The 23,544-nt window shown below is 30.6% G+C and overlaps 1 protein-coding gene across 2 annotated transcripts in view; it reads right to left on the reverse strand.

Annotated features, from left to right (window-relative positions):
• Nectin3 (nectin cell adhesion molecule 3) overlaps positions 1 to 23,544 on the reverse strand; it is a 139,863-nt gene that overhangs the window by 70,130 nt on the left and 46,189 nt on the right. The window contains exons 3-6 of one of the 2 annotated variants that reach the window (XM_076867240.2): positions 20,301 to 20,597; positions 16,449 to 16,566; positions 10,225 to 10,376; positions 1,489 to 4,135 (exon numbers count right to left, since the gene is read on the reverse strand). In XM_076867240.2, the coding sequence (XP_076723355.1) occupies positions 3,555 to 4,135; positions 10,225 to 10,376; positions 16,449 to 16,566; positions 20,301 to 20,597 (1,148 nt within the window). In that variant the 3' untranslated portion in view covers positions 1,489 to 3,554. Of the gene's footprint in view, positions 1 to 1,488; positions 4,136 to 10,224; positions 10,377 to 16,448; positions 16,567 to 20,300; positions 20,598 to 23,544 lie in introns of those variants that run through there. The other variant, XM_076867241.2, reaches the window with a different exon arrangement.

Consider the following 23,544-nt stretch of genomic DNA (forward strand, 5'->3'; position numbering starts at 1 on the left):
ACGTGGCAACCTACATGCTCCCCCCAAACTTTATTTACCTATGTCCTTAACCTGATTATTGGGAAGAAAAATAAGTCACATTCTAATTCCCACCAATCTTAAATTATATTTTGATTGTTAATTAAAGAAAATACATCACATACACACACATATACACCACTGGTAAGCAAAATGAGGATGAAGGTAATACAGGAGCCAGTCTCAATATGGAAAAGTACCTTGAGTATTTTTAAACTTCAATAGTTTGTTGCATGACTATTGGAGCTAACACCCAATATGTAACTTGGTTTAAAAAAAAAAAAAAACACTAAAGAAAACTGCAATTAAACTCAAACCCAACATGTCAAAAAATTGAGAAAGAACCTTTTCATGGAGAGTGCATTTCTAATTGATAAGTAAATAGAAAAAAAATTTAATTTATACTCTATTCCCCTATTAGAATTCACATTTCAATATGGGTACCATTTCTTCCTTTCTTATACTGTACATTGATTACTTCCACATAATAACAACTTCTTACATGTTCATATATTTGTTTTAGCAGTATTTACCAAAAAAAAAATGAAACTCAAATCACATTTTCTTGCATGTGAAATGGCCACATTTCTGTTTTTGCACTTCCATTTTGTACTTTCTATGGTTCCTTAATGCAAAATATGTAGTCATCATTACCTTAAACTTTCCTACAAATGGCTATCAGAAACTAGACTTACTACCAAAAATCTTAGTGGTTTCCTTAATATCAAAATTATCAAAAATAAAAAAGTTCTGTTAGGCATATGACAAAAACTACAGAGTCAAAAATCATCTTTAAAGTTAGCCCGTAGTATACTAAAAGTTTCAGTGCATTTTAACAAAATGGTAGGAAAAAAAGAGTTGTATTTATTTTCATTGTATTATTGAAATACTTTAACCAGTAGGAAACAAAATCCTAAAGGAAAAATGGTTGAAAGCACATGAAAAGAAAAAAATGTAAATATTGCCCCAGAATAGTAGAAATCATTCCTTTATCTTTTCCAAGAAGGTACTAGAGTTTCATATATACCTAATAATTAGCTGGGCACATAACTGATATTCAAAAATTAATTTAACAAAAATGTTTATTTCATGTTAACTATTTATGTTTACAAACCATTCCCTATGTACAGTACCATATATACATAAACCTCTAATAAGCAACAGTGCAATGCTTCCAAAACATCTTAAGCACCAGTATAGGATTCCTAAAACTTTGAAACCTTTTGGTATGCCACATGATTCAGATTAAGGATACAGAACATATCAAATACTCACTTCTATGTTTTCAAGTTGCCTTCTCCCACAAAAACAAAACACAAAAACTAACCACATAAGATGGCAAAGTAAAAAGGTTATAATCAGTAAGGAGATATTTTTGAAAAACAGTTCTTGAAATACATTGCTATTTCTTTCAGATTGAACTCAGATTGAGATTAACATAAAATCTTAAACATGACTATTCAGCTCATATTCATACAGCATTTCCAACCCTTATTTATAAAGATAATTCTGATCAGAGAAGCCACAAATTTACAAATTTACATTTTTATGAGAAGAAATTTTAGACCTATCTTTCTTGTGACTGATATCTCTGCTGATATTTAAATTAAAAATAAAGTTATTTCAATCACATTGTATTATTAACATTTCCTTCCAATGACTTATATTAAGAAGTCTTAGTATCTGCATATAAGTGGTTAAACTATATTAAAACACAGGTATTTTTAAACAAGGTAACCATGAACTTAACTTTATTCCTTAACCTGATATTATAGACTTATAAGTATTAGGGAAGAATTTCTAATTAATGAAAATACTCCTAAAGAAAACTGGTTTATTATTATTTAAAATAACATTTTCACTACTTTCATGTAAGAATTTTGCCTTCTATATCACTTTTTGATTTGATAAGAATTGGGAAGCATGGGTGGTTGGGAGGGTTAATAAAGTACCTACTTCACCTTTTTGTTAAAAAAAAATTTATTTGATTTGTGATTCTCCTAATGATTCTACTTCTACTTCACTGCCCTGGTAAAACATTTATTCTACACAGTCTTTTTTTTTTTTTCCTAATGAATCATCAAAACACATTCTTTGGACCTCAAAACAGCTGTCTTTATGATTACAAATTTATAGAATTCCACTGTAGAAGTTATTTAACTACCTCCCAAAGATGATTCACATTTCAAGATTTGGATAACATTTCTTTCTCAAAAGATACATGATTCTGGAAAGAATACACTTAATGAATTCTGTAAAAAACAAACAAACAAAAAACAAAACAAAACAAAACAAAAAAAAAAACCCTCATGATGTTTCCAGTTTTAATTGGAGAAAGAAAAATCTTAAAACACATACATACATTTAGGAGGAAATAAGAGGAAAAAGGGAATGGACTGCCAATATTCATCAGCAAATATTACCAATTGGTTCTATATTTCAAAATTTTCTAGTTAAATTCCAAGTTTCCAAGTTTAATTTTTTTCCTATACATTTACCCGTTTGAACAACATCAACATTAAATAACTTAAACAAGATGGTGTAGAAAATCCTTTGTACAGATTCCTGGCTGAAATACCTCATCTCTAAAACTGGTATGCCGGTATAATGAAATGCCCTTTCTGTTCTGTATTTAATTGTGTAACATATGTTCATTACTACTTGTATATTTAAACTATTTGTATAAAGCATTAAAATAAGGCTACTGCTTAATGTACCAAAATTCATGTTCACAGGACAATTTAAGAACTGTCTCACAGAGATGACAAAAACTGTAATAATTATCATGTTTAGAAGGCATGTATTTTATTACTCTTCTATGTATTTGAGACAAAAGTATTGACCAGCTAATGATACTCTTTCACACATCATGTTGATGGAGTTTACTACCACAGTTTTAGTGCAACAAAATATCTTTGAAAAGCCATTCTACAGTAATTATGGCAAGGCTCATTAAAATGCAGAGGTAAAGATTTCATTTGTATAGAAACTTAGAAAATAATGTTTGAAAAGGAAAGATGTTCCATCAGGCTGAATATTTTTAGTATACTAAAAATATATATAAACATATTTTGAATTGCCTTTATAGTCAATTTTGATGTAGTATCATTTAGTGGTGATAAATTTTAAGAGGTATATGTTTAACAAACATTATACTTGAGATTATAGTCTTAGGTAAACATTTAATACACAATGCCAAGGTAGTTTCTTTTTGTTGTTTTTTTTTAATTTTTGTACCAAAAACGTCACACATTTAACGTTGACATTTCTTCTTACCTGTGTGCCTCAGACCAATAAAGTACTCTGCATTAAAATTTAAATCTTGAGACAGTAGTACAGCATTGAAAAAAATTGTAAAGCAGCTCAGATACATTGAACCCAGATTTTACATTTTCATTTGTCAGATTAGAATATAAAAAGCTCGAAAATCAACTTGAAAAAGCTTATTCTTCCTCAAGAAAAAGTATGAACAATCTGAAAATGATCAACTAGTATGAATGAAACATTGTACATAGTTAAGTCACATTTAGTGGTCGCTAAACATACCACTCCCTCCTGGAAATTACGGAACCATCTACATGTGAAACTAAGTCATCTTCATTTTCCTCATAATGTTCATCGCTGACAAACTTCATTCCCATTTTTAGATCTTCGTAATAATCCATTGGTCTTTCAAATCTATTGAGATTTTCTACATTGTTCCACTGAGTTTTTTCAGGCTCTTCTAAATAGTCTTTTCGTATAAGATTGTTCACTGGAATTTTGTTTTCTTTTTTTACACTGTCTGGGTAAGAATCAAGCTCATCTTGTTGAAGAACATCTATTTGTGATTCTTTTTGCATATCTGATGGTGGAATGTAGTTCTTGGCAAAATAGTCTCCACGAAACGTCCGTCTTCTCCTATAGCAGAATATTCCAGCCAAAACACTCACAAGTACTATGAAAAGAGCCCCCCCCACTACACTAGCAATGACTGTGCCAATTGTGTCATCCTTAATTGTTGCCAAAGTTGACAATGGGAAAGGCAATTTTTTAGGTTCTGTTGCTAGATCCTCGGTGACAGCAGTTGAGGGATGCCAATGAATTGTAGGCTGAAGGGTGGTAGTAGTAGGAGGATCTAATGGAAACAGTAAAGATAGACAAGACACAGAAAAGCAAAGAATGTCAATGTAGGCTAATTCAGCAGCAAGTTGAAAAGACAGCACAGTTAATGAATATATATTCATAGTAACAATAGTTTTTCATTCTTAATTTGATTAAGATTAGACAGTAATGGTACTTTTTTATACTTTTAAAAATAGCAAAACTGACACTTAGTCAGTTACTAATACAGTGAAAAGAATGGAAACCTATGGTGTGAATGAATACTAAATAACTTTATTCCAAGTTTAAAAGTGTACTCTGTACTCTAGGAATAAAAAGTTGCTGTTTTTGTTTTAATGTAGATTATTACTTCAGTGTCTTATACAGAGCTGGCTCAAGCATTATTGTACAAAATATTCAATTAAATTAAGTAATCTAATGTATATTTTCTTAGCGAGTAGCACAAATAAATAAAATGAAAGAATAAAAAACTAAAGTTTTCTTGATGTCCATCTTTACCTAAAAGGTAAGATTTGAACTTATTTTTCAAAGAATGAAAAACTATAGAATCTTGTTAAGGTGGCACAGTATAAGCTGTTGGTTTAATAATTCTCTCAAAAATATTCTTTCTTAGAAAAAGAGTACTCTAAATTTTTATAAAGGAAATATGCAGTAAGGACAATTACTGAGTAATTTAAAAAACATAAATCATGTGTTTAAATTGTGTTAGCCAAATAGCTATTATCAAAAGAGACTGATAAATAAAACAAAGTAAAAATATTATAATCTACAATGTAGTAAAAACCATCTAATACTCCATGATTAACATAGGTGAACACTTAGAAAATTAAGGAATTTCAGCTATACCTACAAAATTTAATAATTGCTTCAAGATAGTATCTCACAAAGAGCTAATATTTTAGAGAGAACATTCAAATAATAATTAAATATTAGATGCAAATGAACCTGTATACAGACATTAGATTACACGAGTAAATAGCTATTAATATTAAAAAGCAACTAAACATGAATAGTAAAAATTAAAGACTGGTTAATTATCAATTAAGTAGTATTTGTAGGTCATGTTACACAAAAATTCTAAAGTTTGAAGAAAAGATGAGCTTAAAAATCTTGAATATTTCCTTACATAAAAATAAATGACCCAAATGGTAATATCCTACAATTAATTTTTTAAATGAGTGGTACTGACAGAGTTTTTAAAATGTGATTGTTAGAAAAATACTAAATCTACATGGGTAAGTTATTCTAATATTACAAGCTAAAGAAAAATACTTACTGAAACAGTTTTCATCACGGTATGCCATATGTATAGAATGTGGTAAAAATTTAGCAAGTACAGTATAAAACGTAACAAATAACAATATAACTAATTACCTGACTTTAAACTGATATAACAGGTAACCCTGTCAAGTACTCTGAAGTGAGTATTAGTTATCATAGTATATGTAAGAGAATCAAGGAAGAGTTATAATTTTTAAGAACATATTCACTAGCTGAACAAACAAATGTGGAATTGGAAGATTATTTCTAGGATAAAAGGAGTAAAGTTCATACAATCCAACTTTATAGAATTAAGATAATAAAGAATAAAGAAATACACTAACTTAAATCATTTGTAAGATGATTTGTGTTTTTGAAAGAGAAAGAGTAACAGGGAAGTCAAGTTTTAAGTACTGAATGCCATCTTTAGTGATTCTCAAAGAAAACTATCAAAACAAACTGACATCAGCACATTTAAGTACAGATCTATCTAAATTATTTATGATATACATATATTTGTCATATTCCAATTTGGTTTTTGGTAACTTCTAATATGTTACTGGGTTTCTCAGAAGAGTGCATATACTTGAGCTGATGAAGTATACACTAATAATTGAACATTTTTACCACATATCCTAAAAATAATAATTGACACTTTTATTTCTACTTGCAAAGTTCTTTATATGAATATTGATGGATGTCTAATGTTCATTTCATTCATTTTCAACAACATACAGATTTCAGAAAAATCTACTAAAAAAAATTAAATTTTGTTTAATTTAGTTTTGTTGGTGATCCTGTAAGTTTCAATCCACCATCCTTCTCCTTAATCAATGTTAAATACAGCACAGACATCCTATTAGTATCATTGCATAGAAAATATTATTAATACTTCATCATTTTGTATTTTAAACACATGAAAATGTATATAAGAATTTTATTTATTTTTAAATTTAGAATGAAAGTCATAATACAAATGAGGCAAGACTATTTTATAATCATAAACAGGTACTTATTTATCATGATATAAAAATTCTTCCAAATATCATTCCATATTTTTCAGTCAGACACGTTTTTAAATTTTTTTATTGAATGTGTGATAAATAGATATACAATGGACTCTAGTACATCCTGAGTTCCTCTCTTAAGTTCTTCTCTTAAGTTCTTAAGTTTCTTTTTAAACTAATGTCTCCTATCAAACAGCAAATAGTTTAGTAAGGTCACTATAGCTATAAGGTAGATTTTTGCCTAATAAACAAATTAAAAATCCATTAAAAAATTACATGATTACTTCTATTTCTTTAGACTTTTATGGGTTGTTTAAATAAACAAATCCATGCATTTTAAAACTTAAGGCATGCTAAATGTTGATTTTTTAGTTCTGACATTGTGTCTGGACCCTCAAATCAGTATGATCTGGAATTCAACTTTTTCAGAGGAATACAATTTTAGGCATAGGGGAGTATATTTGACATTTAAAATTTTGTTTTTCTATTTTTAAAGAAAAGTGAGAAAAAATAGGGAGGAAAAAAGCAAACAAGAAAAACAATGTCTAATATTCAGTATGGGATAAAGAGCCACTGCACCCCAGGATAGTGAAAATATATTAGAGTAGAATCTAGTATTTACAGTTAAAAATCGCAATCATGAATCAAGGGCCTCCTATTTAAAATCATATGTCTAACAGTATGGAAAATGAGTAATAAAATTTAAAACAATTTGACTCACAGTTGCTAACTCATACTCTGTTTTAAGTAGAACTTTGAGACATCATAAGTTACGTTTCTTTTATATTTTTAAAAATCATTTCTAAAAGTTTAAGGTGTCTATTTCAACAATACTGAGGTAAAATTTTCTAAAGTTTACAATGAAAACATTAACTGTTTATTCTGTTTTAATTATGGCCTTTTATTCCAATTTAAAAGGTTTTACAAAACAGTTAATTTTTTTAAAGCAATATTATACCCATAATTCTTGGCAAACTCCAAGAAACTCTTAGCAAAGTAAACTAAACCTGGCATAGTATACTGTATTATGTAGACTCTTGGGTAGAAAGGTAAAGTCTAATTCTTAATCACTTGGAAGAAAATCATTTCACATACTGCTTTCTTCTTCTGAAATATCTAGCAATAATTAACTGATTTTCACATTTTCTTAAAATTTGATTTTCATTCTTATAAAGATTTAGTAGATGTTGATTTTTAAAAATGTGTAAAGTGATCAGTCCCTTAGTTAAGGCAAATAAAATTACACAAAAGCAAATTCTGGAATTTTAATTCTTTCCTGCTTATTCTCTTCTCAAACTTATTCATTCATACATACATATATAAACAAAAGTGTACTGAATACCTATTACATTCAAAACTGCAGATGATGGAAATACAACAGTGATTAAAGTAGACAAAAATTCTTCCCTCTTAGGACTTAAGTTCTGGTGAGTACAAAATTAAACAAATATATGAACACAATATGCAGTATGTCACATAGCAATACGTATTTGAGAGTAAAGTAAGGCACAGCAGGACAAAAAGTGGTGAAAGAGTAAGAAGTGAAGATTTTCAATTTTACAATCATGAGAACAGAAAGACCTCACTCAAAAATGCAATACTTTATCAAAGACCTAAAAGATGTGGGGTAAATAGGTATGAAAATACTCTTGTGGAAGAGCACTCCAAGCAGTAGAAACAGAAAATGCAAAGACTGATGGGCAGAAATATACCTGTTGTGTTCAAACAAGAAAAAAGAGGCCAGTATGGCTGAGCTAGTGAGCAAAGGGTGTATGAAAGAATGAGGTCAAAGAGGTAATTTGGTAGCAGAACAAGTACAGAGCCTTGTAAGTCACTATAAAATTTTGGTTCTCAATGTAGGTAAAATGGAAGGTTCATAGAAGGTTCTGAGAAGAGGAACGACATGATTTGGCATGGTTTAAAAATGATCACTCTCACTGCTCATCTGATGACAGATTAAAGGTTAACAGATTCAAAATGGGAGATATTAAATGATTATGTTAATACTGATGTAAGAGTTGCTGATGGCTTGAACCATTTTGGTAGCAGGGAAGTGGTAGATAACTGACAGAATTCAATGTAATGCAATGGGAAAACTGACACGAATTTCTTTATGGACAGCATAGAGTCTGAGAGAAAAAGTGAAATCAACAATACTTTCAAGACTAGAACTACAAAAAATTGAGTTAGAAAACCTGTAGAAAAACAGGATTGGTGTTAAGAGGCAGGTATAAGATCAGAATTTCATTTTTAACATGTTAAACTATAAATGCCCATTCAACTGCTACATATAGTTAATGATCATTAATAAGCAGTTGAAAATACAAATCAGGGATACTGGGAAGTGGATGCAGAATACCAAAAAGATATAAACTTAGAATATCATAAATGGAATTAGCATATATTAAGAGTGTCCAAATTGAGTTTTATTTATAGGAGTACAGGAAAGCCTAAAATTTACCAATAATATCCCACACCAAACTGTAATAGACACAAAAATAAACAGACTTCAGGTAATTACATTTTAAATATGTGTTTCCTATGGTTTATCCCCTAATGGAAGAAAGACATTTACTAATGGTTAATCTCCCTCAGATTTTCACAAAAGCATTGTTACTAACAGAAAGAGGTAGGGATGTATACAGCGCTAAACTTCTTGCAGGTATAATACAAAAAAAATTTTGAGTTTATCATTGTGCTAGGCACTAAAATAATTGCTGAGTATACAGTAGTGGATAAAGTAAGTACAAAGTGCTTAAATTTGAGGATCAATAATAAATAAATATGAATACAACTATAAATTGTGGTGAGTACTATGAGAAAATAATATGAGCTCAGCTTGAATGATTACATAGGTCTGAGAATATAACATTTAAGCAATCATGAAAAATTTTATATCTCTAATTTATTTACTTTTAAAGAGATAAAACCTTAATTACCCATTCAACAATTATCATACAAATCTGCAATTTTAGGTTCTATTATACTTTCCCCTTAATTTTCCATTTGTTGAAAATATAGCTTGATATATACTTACAGTTAAGTAGATATATATTGTTTCTAAATGAGGATTCCATTAATAATTGATAACTACAATGTGAATGGCCAAATTCATATTCAGCCAAATTAACATTTGATGAGACAAATAATAAGTGAAAAACCTAAGTTCTTATCAGCTTAAGAACTGACCATAAGAAAAAAGTACTTTCTATTTCATTAAAATATTTTCAAGAGCATTCCTACTTCACCTCTCAGTAACCCAACATAGTCGGGTAGAAAGTAATGTTATTTAACAAAGCAGGTTACCAAAGTTAATATCCTATTTTATTTATCAGATAAATGTATGCAGAGTATTCAGCAAAGGGGAATAAAAAATCACTGTTCTTTGTTTAAAGACAAAAGAATTTAGAAAGGCACAATACCTATAAAAGAAATAAGAAGGACGGGGACTGTGGCTCAGTGATCGTACACTTGCCTAGCATATGTGAGGCACTGGATTCGATTCTCAGCACCACATAAAAATAAATAAATAAAATAAAGGTCTACCAACAACTAAAAAAATATTTAAAAATAAAAAGAAATAAGTAATACTACTTAACTGAAAACTATACATATTAATATATATATAAAGCTATATAGATATTCTGTCATTTCTTTAAGAATACCACCTTATATATGTATTTCAGACAGGTATTACTTCATTATATGCCTTTTATATTATCTGGAAAACTTTACACTGATGAATCTATATCTTTATGACTGTATCACATTATTATATAATTGTTACCAAAGGAATATTTTAAGTAAAGTATTTTGCAAGTAGTCAGTAACTTACCTGAAATGTAGATGACCTTCTGATCACTTCTTTGACCAAGGGAATTGGTCACTTTACAGACATAAACACCAGAATAATTGAAAGTCAGTGGATGGACAAAATGAAGAGTATTGTCTGAAGCCAACAAACCATCAAGCCATTGTCCATCCAACCTAGATTTTAAAAAGCATAAAATTATTTTAAGTATCTTCATACAGAATTTATTGACAATTAATTTTTTAAAAAACATTAATTTTCGATGCTAGTAAAATAATCATATTTCAGATACAATTAACTATGAAACAAAAACACATAAGAAATTTTCATTTTAATAAATAAGCATTAGAGAAAAGTCCATTAAGTATACCCATTCTTTCCAAATATTAATCCATGTAAGTGTAACTAGATGAAAAGAATAGAATAGGAAGAAGAGAAAAAAATTGGTTTTAAAAATATGTATTCAGAAAACTGCAAATTAGAAAAATATTATTTGATGGTATTATCAATAATTTCAAAGCAATTAAAATTCTCCATAAATTATGAATAAACTTAAACTACAATTTTCTTAGTGAAAAGCCATCTCATTTAAGTATATTAGATGTTCTGGCACCTTCTATAATATAGTTTTAGAGAGCATACAAAGATACAAACCAAAGGAAGGAACAATCATTCAAGGAAATAATATCTGAAAATTTCTCAAATCTTAAGAATGATATGGAAAATCAAATACAGGAGAGGCTTACAGGACCCAAAATATAAAAATTAAAACAGACCCATACCAAGGCACATTATTATGACATGCCTTATGTACAAAATAGACTTTTTGATAGACTGTTATAAAAACTGCCAGAGAAAAACGATAGGTCACATTTAGGAGAAACCAATCTGGATCTCAGCTGATTTCGCAGCCCAGACCCTCAAAGCTAGGAAGTCTCCAAATAATATATACTGCACTCTGAAAGAAAATGGATGCCAACAAAGAATACTATATCCTGTAGACTAGACTTAAGTTTCAGAAATGAGATTAAAATAAAAACTTTCCACGATAAACAAAAGTTAAAACTATTCACAACTAGAAAGCTGACACTAAAAAACATACTCAATAAATATTTCATTAAGAAATGAAAAATAAGGGCTGGGATTGTGACTCAGTGGTAGAGTGCTCGCCTAGCACGTGCAAGTCCCTGGGTTCAATCCTCACCACCACATATAAAAATAAATAAATAATATAAAGGTCTTGTGTTCAACTACTTCTAAAAAGAAAATAAATATTTAAAAAAATGAAGAATAAAAGTAAAGCATCAAAGAAGCATTTGCCAAAGACATGATTCTATATTTAGAGGACCCAAAAACTTTTAGAACTCAAATTCAGCAAATTAGCAGGATATAAAATTAATACCCATAAATCAATTGTGTTCTATTTACCAATAATAAATCAGCTGAAAGAGAAATTAGGAAAACTATTCCATTCAAAATAGCCTCAAAACAAGCCAACAACAAAAAACTTCAAAATCAATCTAACAAAAGAGGTGAAAGACCTCTACAAAGAAAACTAAAGAACACTAAAGAAAGAAATTGAAGAAGACCTCAGAAGATAGAAAGATGTCCCATGTTGTTAGATAGGCAGAATAAATATTAGCAAAATGGCCATACTGTCATAATGTAATTCCTATCAAAATTCCATTGATATTCTTCATAGAAATTCAAGAACAGTCATGAAATTCATTTGAAAAAATAAGAGGCCCATAATAACAAAATCAATCTTCACCAAAAAAAAGTGAAGTAGGAGGCATCACAATGCCATACCTTAAGTTACTGCACAGAGCATGGTATTGGCACAAAAACAGACATGTATACCAACAGTACAAAACAAAGTCACAGACTCAAACGCACATAAATATAGATATCTCATACCAGACAAAGGTGCCATAAACATATATTGGCGAAAAGACAGCCTCTTCAACAAATGGTGCTGGGAAAACTGGAAATCCATATGCAGAAAAGAAAGTAAACCCCTATCTCTCTGCACAAAACTCAAATCAAAGTGGATCAAGAACACAGGCATTACACCAGAGACCCTGTGCCTACTAGTAGAAACATTGGCACAACTCTCCATCATGTGATCTTAGAAACCAAATTCCTCAACAATACTCCTAAAGCACAAGAAGTAAAATTAAGAATCAATAAATGGAATGGTATAAAGGCAAAAAGCTTCTTCCCAGCAAAAGAAACAATCAAGTGCATGAAGAGAGAGCCTACAAAATGGGAGAAAATCTTTGCCACCTGCATCTCAAATAGAACAATAATCTCCAGGATATACAAATAACTCCAAAAAACTTAACACCAACCAAAAACAACAAATAACCCAATCAATAAATGGGAAAGAAACTGAATAGGCAATTCACATAAGAAGAAATATGATTGGGAGGCTGAGACGGGGGATTATGAGGTCAAAGCCCACCTCTGCAACTTGGTGAGGCCCTGAGCAACTCATGAGACCCTGTCTCTAAATAATATACAAAAAAGTTATGGGGATGTGGCTTAGTGGTAAAGCGTCCCTGAGTTCAATTCCCAGTAACAAAAAAAAAAAAAAAAAAAAAGAAGAAAGAAACATGAATGGTCAACAAATATATGAAAAAATGCTTAACATTTCTAGCAATTAGAGAAATGCTATTCAAAACTACACTGAGATCCCATCTCATCCAGTAAGAATGGCAATTATAAAGAATAAAAGTAACAATAAATGTTGTTGAGGGTATGGGGGAAAACATACTCTAATACATTGCTGGTGGGACTGCAAATTGGTGCAACCATTATGGAAAGCAGTATGGAGATTCCTCAGAAAACCTGGAATAGAATCACTATTTGACTCAGCTGTCCTACTCCTTGGTATATATATGCCCAAAGGACTTAAATCAGCATATGACAGTGACACAGCCACAACAATGTTTATAGCAATTCAATTCACAGTAGCTAAGCTATGGAACCATTCAGCGTTATCTTTCAATTGATTAGTGGATTAAAAAAATGTGGCATATATACACAATGGAAGATTACTAAGCCATAAAGAAGAATGGAATTATTGCATTTGTCAGTACATTAATGGAACTGGAGACTGTCATGCTAAGTGAAGTAAGCCAAACCCAAAAACCAAAAGCTGAATGTACTCTGTGATATGTGGGCACTAACCCACAATGGGGGGGGGGGAGGCATGTAGGTGGGTACAAGTCCATGGGATTAGACGAAGGGGAATGTAAGGAAGGGAAATGAGGTAGAAATAGGAAAGACAGTAGAATGCAACAGACATAACTTTCCTACATTCATATATGAATATATCACCAGTATGTACAAACGCCAAAATGGGATCCTAAACATATTCCATGTATGTATAATATGTCAAAATACATTCTATTGCCATATATATATGAAAAGTACAAATAAAAAAAAGAAAAAGGAAAAGCATATTTGTAGAGCATCATACAATACTAATACAAATTGATACTTGTTCTATCCAAAGGCGGCAAAAACAAAAGTAGTAGGTGAAAAAAACAATGGGTACAATCTTTTGTAGTTATGAGTATAGACTAAGTATCTCTTATCTGAATGCTTAGGACCACAAAATTTTCAGAATTTGAAGATTTCTGAATATTTGCATAGACTTTTTTATTTAAACATCCCTATTCCAAATATCTGAAATTGAAATGCATCAGCATTCAGAAAGTCTCAGATTGTGGAGTAAATCACATTTTGGATTTTTGGAACAGAATTTTAATTCAGCACTGAAGAGTAAAGACAATATTTTTACATTGTTTAAAAAACAAATATCATCAGAAGGAGTGGCACATTCCTGTAACTCCGGCTTCTAGGGAGAAGAAAGCAAACGGATCCCAAGTCAGGGGGCATCCTGAGAAACTTAGTTATACAGTCTTAAAATAAAAGGGCTAGGGATGTAGCTCAATGGTAGAGCAATTATCTAGCAAGTATGAGACCTTGGGCCCCAATCTCTACTCCTTTTAATTCTCTGAGAAATTTTAAAAATGTCTTATAATGTTCACAACTTTACTCAGAAAAGTCACCTCCAGAAAAATCTACATATAACACTATACATGTAAGAAATGGCATATGCTAAGCATCTTCTATGCTCTTGTACCTGATTCATTTGACTCAGTATTTCTTATCTGAAATACTGTTATCTACAAGGAAACTAAGTATTAGAGGGATTAAATGACTCAATCAAAAAAGATATCTAGAAGTACAGACACTTGGCAAGAACTCAGATTTACTTGTTTTTTGTAAATACCTAAACAAATAGATATCTTAACTCATTACTACTTCCCATTTAAAAAAAAATAAATGAAAAAAGAACTTCTCTCCATTTAAAACCATCTCTTAAAGGAAACAAAGTAATCAATATACTGTTTTCTTGTTTTTATAAAATCACACCAAAAACAAAAGTTAAGGGACAGACAAGATAGTTTTTACAAACAATGAGAAAACAGAAAATAGATGGAGGAAATAGTTATATGCTTTAAGCCAGTGTTTCTCAATGAAGAGTGAATCTGGGTTATCCTAATGGGGGAGGAGTAGAAGGTTCTACTTGCTTTAGAGGATAGAAGCATGGGATGTACTAAAAATACTATAATTCACAGGATTACCTATCACAAAAAAAGAATTATCTAGCCCCAAATGAAAATAATGTCAAGGTTAGAAAGATCTGCTGAGTTTGACTCACTGTTTCTACAGAAGGTCAGCATAAGGCAAAGGGCTGAAAATAAGATTAGCTCAAAGCTACAAAAAAATCAACAGATTCCTTCCAACTTGGTGCCAATACCGGGCATTTACTTCTCAGGCTAAAATATGAAGGTAAATTCTATAAATAATTTATGAAGAAAACATAATTTATGAAGAAAAAAATTCCCACTTGTCCATTGGTGAAACCTAGAGTTTCCCTAGGAAAATAATCTCTCTACATGGTCATTCAAAGTGGAACCTATGGAATAAAAAGTTTCCACCATCCACTTTATTTTAATGTCTCACTCTGAAATGACTAGAAAACCAAAATGATTATCTACAAAAAGGAAAGGTCAAACCCCAAGAATCTGGGAGAATTGAGACAATATGCAGAAGGCAGAAAAAAAAATCTCTGGGGAGGAAATAATATTCTAGTATCCCTGGAAAGAAACTAGAAGACACTGTATCTTAAAATATGAAAAGAATGCTATGAAACAACAGGGAATAAGAATGTGCTTATAAGAAATTGTAAATATGTCAATTTTTTAAAAAAATTAAGTGAACGAAAAATTTTTGATTAAGAAAATATTGCTAGAAAAACAATAAATATACTTATTATACAATATAAATAGTAGTTCCAGTAAAAGTGAACAGGGAACAAAAAGAATAAAGTGAAATGACAAAAGACAACTGTCCAAAGATATATGTCAAAGATTGAAATAAGCTCCAAATACTGAGAAATACAAATGAAAAATTTAGTATAACAGTTTCAAATTTTAGAGAAAAAAAGAATGAAGGAAATATAGATAATAAACTACATAAGTAAAAAAGACACAAGGAAAACAAAGAGAGCTTTCAACAGGATGCTGGTATATTACTTAACCCTTGGTTAAAAAATATATATATATTTACCTGTTATAGGGAGGCAAATAAAAATTACAAGAGTTAAACTAACTTAAATTCATTCAGACAATGAATCAATGAAGAGTAAGAATGTGTATTTGTGGGTGAAAGGGAGGATATAAAATTAATTCATCTACCTAAGAAGTGAACAGTATTAAAAATTGGTAAATCAAGAAGCAGCAGCTTAAAACCTAAGAGGGCAACTACAAAAAAGGATGACTAAATTTGCTAACGCAGCCTGTGAGCAACTGACAAGGTAGGAAAGTACAGAGGAATGAGGCAACAGAACATTTAGAAATCAATCCTTTAAATAAATTATTCAGTTATTATAATCATGCATGTACTGATAAAAAAGTTTTAAATAAGATTTAAGATTACTCTTCATATTTAATCAGGCATGGTGGCCATACCTATAATCACAATCCAGGAGGCTGAAGCAGGAGGATCAAGTTTGAAGCCAGCCTGGACAATTTATGGAGATGCTGTCTCAAAATAAAAAATAAAAAGCTCTGGGAATATATAGTTCAACATAGGTTCAATCCTCAGTATGGAAAAAAAGAATGTTCTTCACGTTTAAATAATTTCTCTTCTGAAGCATAATCTAACATTACCTGCTCCACACAGATTTGAATGGTGGTGGATTTGCATCAGCATTACACTTGAGATTAACACCTCTTCTCCCTACAAACCAATTTCCATCATATCCGGTTACTGAAACTTCAGGGGCATCTATAAAATAAACACATGACAGAACAAGTCATCTTTGGTTATAGGTAAATGCAATATACAATGATAAAATATAAACACAACAGACTAAACATTATAAGAACAGCAATTATTTTTTCTGTTCTCAACATATATCAATCAATATGGAAGATAATACTCAAATTTTAGATGCCTAAGGAATGAATCAATGAATAGATGAGTACCCAGACACTAGACAACTATAAGCACACACAATTCTAATTATTAAGGATGTTGAATATAAGACTACTCATAAACCTATAATCACAAAAAGCAAAGTGTGAGTGTCCTATTATGAGAGATGTAGACAACACATGAAAAAAAACAAATACACTGTAGTACTTAATTGAATAATGAGACATGGCATTTAAGTATCATGTAGAACCAAATCATCACATAAAATTATCATTTAAAAGATATTTGATCCAAAAGGAAATATATCTGCTAAGAGATAGCAAGTCAATTAGAGGAAAAAAATTCTGTATGTTATAGTTAACTAATAGTCTATGGACATGGAAAGCTATAGCACAGACTTTGTGAGATTACATACTTAAAAGTAAATTATCTAAATAGTACTAAAAATTAAACTTTATTCATTCAATGATCCCTAAGATCTCTTAGCATATGTGTGGCTATTGAAGAAGCAATTACTCATATCTTCCAAAAATAAATGTCTGCCTATAAATCATAAATTCCAATACCTATCATTCACTCAATCATCATTTTGTTTAACTCCTAATGAGATAAAGACTCCATTTTAGGTATGTGGGATACATTTATTTAGATTCTTTATTCATAAAATTTATATTCTACTAATAATGAGGAGGATGACATTTAATAATATTTAGCTAAAACCTACCGTGAAAATCAAGAAAGAAAAAAGTAAGAAGTTAAAAGAATAAGAACAAGGACCTAATTTAAATTGAGGCTATTGAGGCTATATTAGAGGTGAGAGAAGCCATAAAAGGATTCCTTAAAACATTTCTTATGTATGATACATAGACCATTCTGTGAGCAACACAGAAAACAAGTGAATAGCAAACGACAACAGATGTAAGGTTAAATTGACATCAGGTCAGTCTTTAAATCTTTTAGGAAAGCCTGGTCTATTGAAAAGCAGTTTACCAAAAAGCTGTAAAAAATTAAACTTTTACTAAGATACAGCTAACCTTGATAATTAAAAAAAAAAAAAAAATGCTTGCCTCTTATAAATACCAAGAATTAGCCAACACTTAAAACTGTGCTAAATTATGTTGTTGAAAGAGTACACATCTGTGAATGTGTTTAATCTCTTTTTATTTTTAAGAGAGAGACAGAGAGAGAGAGAGAAAGAGAGAAAGAATTTTTTATTATTTATTTTGTAGTTTTCGGCGGACACAACATCTTTGTTTGTATGTGGTGTTGAGGGTCGAACCTGGGCTGCAGGCATGCTAGGCAAGCAAGCTACCACTTGAGCCACATCCCCAGCCCTTAATCTCTTTTTAAAAGGAAGAAAGAATATGAATTAATGTATTCCTAAAAAAAAAAACCCCTAATTTTGAGATATGAAATTGGACTGCAAGACTATCCCCTTAAACTTGTTCACGTTTTATTTTCCATTTTCAAAAAGGAAAAAGTCATGAGTATTCTAAGAACATTTAGAAGCAAGTCAATAACAAAAACCATTATTGGGGCTGGGGTTGTGGTTCAGCAGTACAGCACTCAACTCACACGAGTGAGACCCTGGGTTCAATCCTCAGCACCACATAAAAATAAATAAGTGAAATAAAGGTACTATTTTCCAACTACAACTAAAAAATAAATATTAAAATAAATAAATAAATAAATAAATAAATAAATAAATACCATTATTATGACGACTACATTAGAAAAAATAATTTTATATGTCTAGGATTACATTCAAGAAAATAAATTAATAATAGTGATGTTAAATAATAAAAACTGAAGAAAATGTCACATTATTAGACACAGGTAAATTTACAGTTGTATTTCAGTTGAGATCTGAATTTTATAAGGAAAAAGAATCTGTGAAAGGAAGGAAACATTCAAAAAAGAAAATAGATTCTCCAAAGAACTAAGAAGAAAAGATGGTATTTGTACTCAAGAATGTAATGGTAATAACATTCATATAAGTACAGCCTCTCAAGTTTAACCTCATAAAAACTGAAAAAAAACTCTGAATTTACTTTAAAAACCATTACAAGTTTAATGAATGTATAATTTAAAATTCCATGCATGACACTTCAAAAAACAAAATAATAACAAAAAAATGAAGTAACTCCTTCAAAAACCTATCTAGATTTATAATTTTTGCATGAATGGAAATGACAGAAGAATCTAAATATTTTTACTAATGTTCTCACTCTAACCTGCTTAATTTTCATTATCTTTGCTATAAATTATAAGCAACACTCAATCACCTTTTCTTTTGCTCAAAAGTTTAAAATGCAAATAAACAAATCACAATACACCCCAAACTGAGAAACTCTATAAAGAAAAAAGTAGATACATATGAAAATATACATACCCAAGTACCCCTAATAACAACAAAATTTAAGCACAAGATAAGCCAGCTTTAAAACATATATACAATTATTATTATCCCAGTGTTTTTAAAATATTGTTTTACCTACCTAAGAATCTTAGAACATTACCAATAAGATCAGATTAGAAATAATATCGAAAAACAATTTTTAAACTAGTTAAAAATGTACCTAGACTCTTGCTGAAAACAGCAAGCATGGGTAAGTTCCATGAAAGTAAATAATCATTCAAACACAATGGAGTTGTCTGTCCCTAAGTATTGTACATTTTGAGATACAAATTTTCCAATTCCCTTATATTCAGTCTACTTTTAAGGTCACAAAAGTCCTTTTCACAAAATAATAAAAATTGCTCTGATTAGGAGCCAGGCACAGTGGCACACACCTGTCATCCCAGTGACTTGGCAGGGTGAGGCAGAAGGATTGCAAGTTCAAGACCAGCCACAGCAACTTAGCAAGGGCTCTCAGCAACTTAGCAAGATCCTGACTCAAAATAAAAAATGAAAAGGACTGGCAATATAACTTAGTGGTGATGTGCCCCTGAGTTCAATCCCAAATCTGAATACAAAAAAGAAAAAGAAAAAATGTTCTGAGTGAATAAAAATTTTATGTAAATATAAATAAAAAAGAAAAAGAAAAAATGTCAGCTATGAAAATCTATAGAATTATCTGAATACTACATACTCAGATTAAAAATAGCTTGACGAAACATGTCAAAAGAAGAAAAATAAAATACGTGGATAGAGCTGGAGAATATCATGCTAAGCACAATAAGCCAATCACCCAAAACTTAAGGACAAATGTTTTCTCCAATATGTAGATGCTAATTCACAATAGGACAGGGATGCTAGGGAAGACTAGACTAGTTTTTAGATAAAGTAAAGGGGAATGAAGAAGAAAGTGGGTATGAGGGTAGGAAGGATAGTAGAATGAATCAGACATTATTAACCTATGCACATATAACAATAGGACCAATGGGATTCTACATCATGTATAACCAGAAGAATGAGAAATTATATTCCATTATACATGATGTATCAACATGTATTCTACTGTCATGTATAACTAATTAGAACAAATAAAAATAAGAATTTCCAATAATTTGTTGAGAGAAACTACAGATTTTTAAAAAAATACATGACTTAAGTTGAAAAGCAAATATTAGGTTTTACATACATTGTATATCTAACATGAAAGAGTATCGGATATCCTTTTCCAAGGCTGGATGTTTTACAACACAAGTAATCCGCCTTCCTCTAGCAAATCTCGTTGGAAACAGCTTGTACTGGCTGACAACTGTTGCTGTTTCATTTGGAAAAGTAGTTGTAATAGATTCCATTTCACCAAGATCACCTTCCCAGTCAATATGTGCAACTGGTTTTCCAGTGGCTGCGATACAAATGGCTGCTACTGTTTCATTTCCTCCATCGATTAAAGAATCTGGCCCTTTTATCAGGCTCACAGTGGGTTCAACTGTTCAAATGAAAAACAAAATAGTTAAATTTTAATTAAGAAAATACTTCCTTCCTTCCAAGACATATCCTGACATATTTCACAAGCTTAGGAACAACTAATCTACATACATGGATTTTAAGTAATGCCAACATCAACTGAGTTTGCAAAACAAGAAGAAAAGATCTGTAGCTAGGACAAACAGGAGACAAAGATTTTTTTATTACCATTACAAAGACAGCCCTCCCTGACACAGGTGTATATTATTGTATGAGGACTGATGAGTTCTCTCCAAATTAGTGCACGCAAAAAATTTCTGGGAATTTATTCATAATTTCTTTTACAAGATAAAAGTAATTACTTTGAAGGGAGATAAGAAGCAGTTTTAATATATAATACTTCATTATGTAGCAAAAGTTTTACTTTTTAAAATGAATTTCTACTACTGAGACTATAGATAAAATGTTAAGCAAAAGTAAAATAAAATCCTTTAAGTATACTCAACAAATGCTTTTCTGGGCCCTGAGGGTGACTCATTAATTTCATTTAAAACACACTGGCTTTTAAGCATTCAATCTTTAACTTCTCACATTACCTAAATGAACTGATTATGGTTGCTAAATCTTTTCAACTACTTCTGTTTGTAAGACATACTTTAAACACATTCTCAACACTTCTTTGTGTATGTTCCTGAGTTTTTCTGGGTGTAAGAGTTTAAAATTTAATATAGAGGGTGGTATTTATTCTTTTTAACTGGTTCTTTTTAGTTACATGACAGTACATACACAAGAATTGGGTCCTAAATTACCTAAATTAGAGTGAGATATAATATCGTGTGTTTTAATGAAGTTTTTAATTCCAATATACTATAATTTATCAGTTGTTATTTACTTTTGAAAATTAACTACTTAATGTTCTAAGAAATACCATACTTCTGAACTTTGAGGCCAACTATTATAGGACTTTGTTTTCTTGTTCTCTGTAGAAAATTTATAAATTGACTTATTTCTCCAAATGTAATAAGTACTAAGATTTAAAAGTTTATGTCTGATAATTCCAACATCTTATTTCTTGGCAGCTGTTTCTGTTGTCTTATTTTGTGCAGGCAGCTACTTTTGGAATTTTCTTTACTTGGAAATCTGGGAATTCAAGCAAACTATAGACCTCTGCTTGAATAATTACTGTAAAAATAATTTAAAGCCTAGAATTAAGGTATCTTTTCTTCAGAACAGATCCATGTTTTCTTATGACAAGCTCCTAAAAACACTAACCAGGACACGATTTTCTTAAGTTAATATACAGTTCTAGAGGTCTACAAGGAAGGCTGGCTTACTTTTAGGTTATTACTATTCTGAGAATATAAGTATTTAAGGTAAAAAGTGAAAATCAGATGTACAATTAGGCACTCCATATTGAGCAGAATTACACTACACTCAGACATGTCTCTTTCAATTCTCAATGTTCTCAAAATCTTATCACAGATGTTTCTTCTAAACTGTTATACATTTTCAGGTGGAATGTAGTTTTCAGCACTAACTTCTACTTTCTCACCTTCTACTAAATTCTGCCCTAGCTATATTTCTTTGAAGTGTCTAAAGTTTTTTTTTTTTTTTCACTCTCAGTGAGAAGGTTGATCTAATAACTTATGCCATAATTAATAGAATCCTTCTTTTCTCTTTGGATAACTTAAAACAGTTATTTTAAAGTCAATTTAAAATTTGTTATTTATTTTTTCTTAAGGGCATCCATCTCCTAGTTGTTTTTACTGGTTTTCTAAAGTTAGTTTTATCACATTAACTTCTCTGTGTAGTGACTCTTCCCTGTCCAACAGTTTGTTGTTGCTTCCTCTGACCATGTAAAAAATGTTACCAAGAGGGGGAACTTTCCATCTTTCTCCCATTCATTCATTCATTCTCTGTCTATCCTACCTACCCCCATCTTTCCTCTTTTCTCATCACTGAACTGTGGCCTCGAAACTGCCTACAGAGGAAGCTAGAGCAATAGTGGAGGCTCACCTTATTTTCATACATCTTTCACAGATCAGATTCCTGTATTGCTTATTACCCAATGATTAAAAACTGTTCATTATTTGCCTGATTTTCTTTTTCCAGAGTAAAGAAAATGAATTCAAACTCTGTTATGCCATCATATTCATCAATGAAAGTCAATTGCAAAACCAGTAATACTGAAAATAGGGCAGAATTACCCACAGCTATAATATCCTAAAAATGATCATTATCATATTTGTTTCCTTCTCTGTTTTTAATTCTAGTTTTTATACAGATGGATTCATTTTATATAATGTTGTGTCTCATTTCTTTTTCAAGTACTTCCCTTAACTGCAACTTTAGAAACTACATAAAATTCCATCAAGAGGAAGTAACCAATTAATATCAAAATCATTCTACTGTGGGGCACTTGTTAGATGTTCCTAAAGTTTTTTGTTATATCACATTCCTTAATTTGGTTTCTGCTGCAACCACTCTACCGAAACACTGTTACCAAAGACCACCTAATCTATAGACTTATCCATGCCTATTTCTTTTGAGTAACCTTTTGGAATGTGATAGATCAGAACAGTCCTTCCCAATCAGTTCAAAAGAATTAAGTTCTAATGCCTTAAACTATGTATTACAAGTAATGAGTTAACTTCTAGGTTATGCATTTAGAATGATACTAGCTATATTCCACATTTAGAAAAACTGAAGAGAGAAATCTTTTTCTGTAGGGCTTAATTCTCATTGCAGAAAAAGGCTGCTAAAGTAATGCTTAAAAACTTTTCTTCTCCTATTATGAATAATAGTACTCTGCCTGGTCTCATAGCTTTCCCTGAACACTTCATCCATTAATTCTTCCAACCTCTTGCTCTAATAATCAGTCACAGGCCTGTTCTGTATCCATCTTAGAACTTCAGTAAGTAATACTGCCCATATGATCCCAAACTTTATCCAATTTTACTATAAGTCTG

This window comes from Callospermophilus lateralis, chromosome 10 (assembly GCF_048772815.1).
Source record: "Callospermophilus lateralis isolate mCalLat2 chromosome 10, mCalLat2.hap1, whole genome shotgun sequence".
Classification (NCBI taxonomy): Eukaryota; Metazoa; Chordata; class Mammalia; order Rodentia; family Sciuridae; genus Callospermophilus; species Callospermophilus lateralis.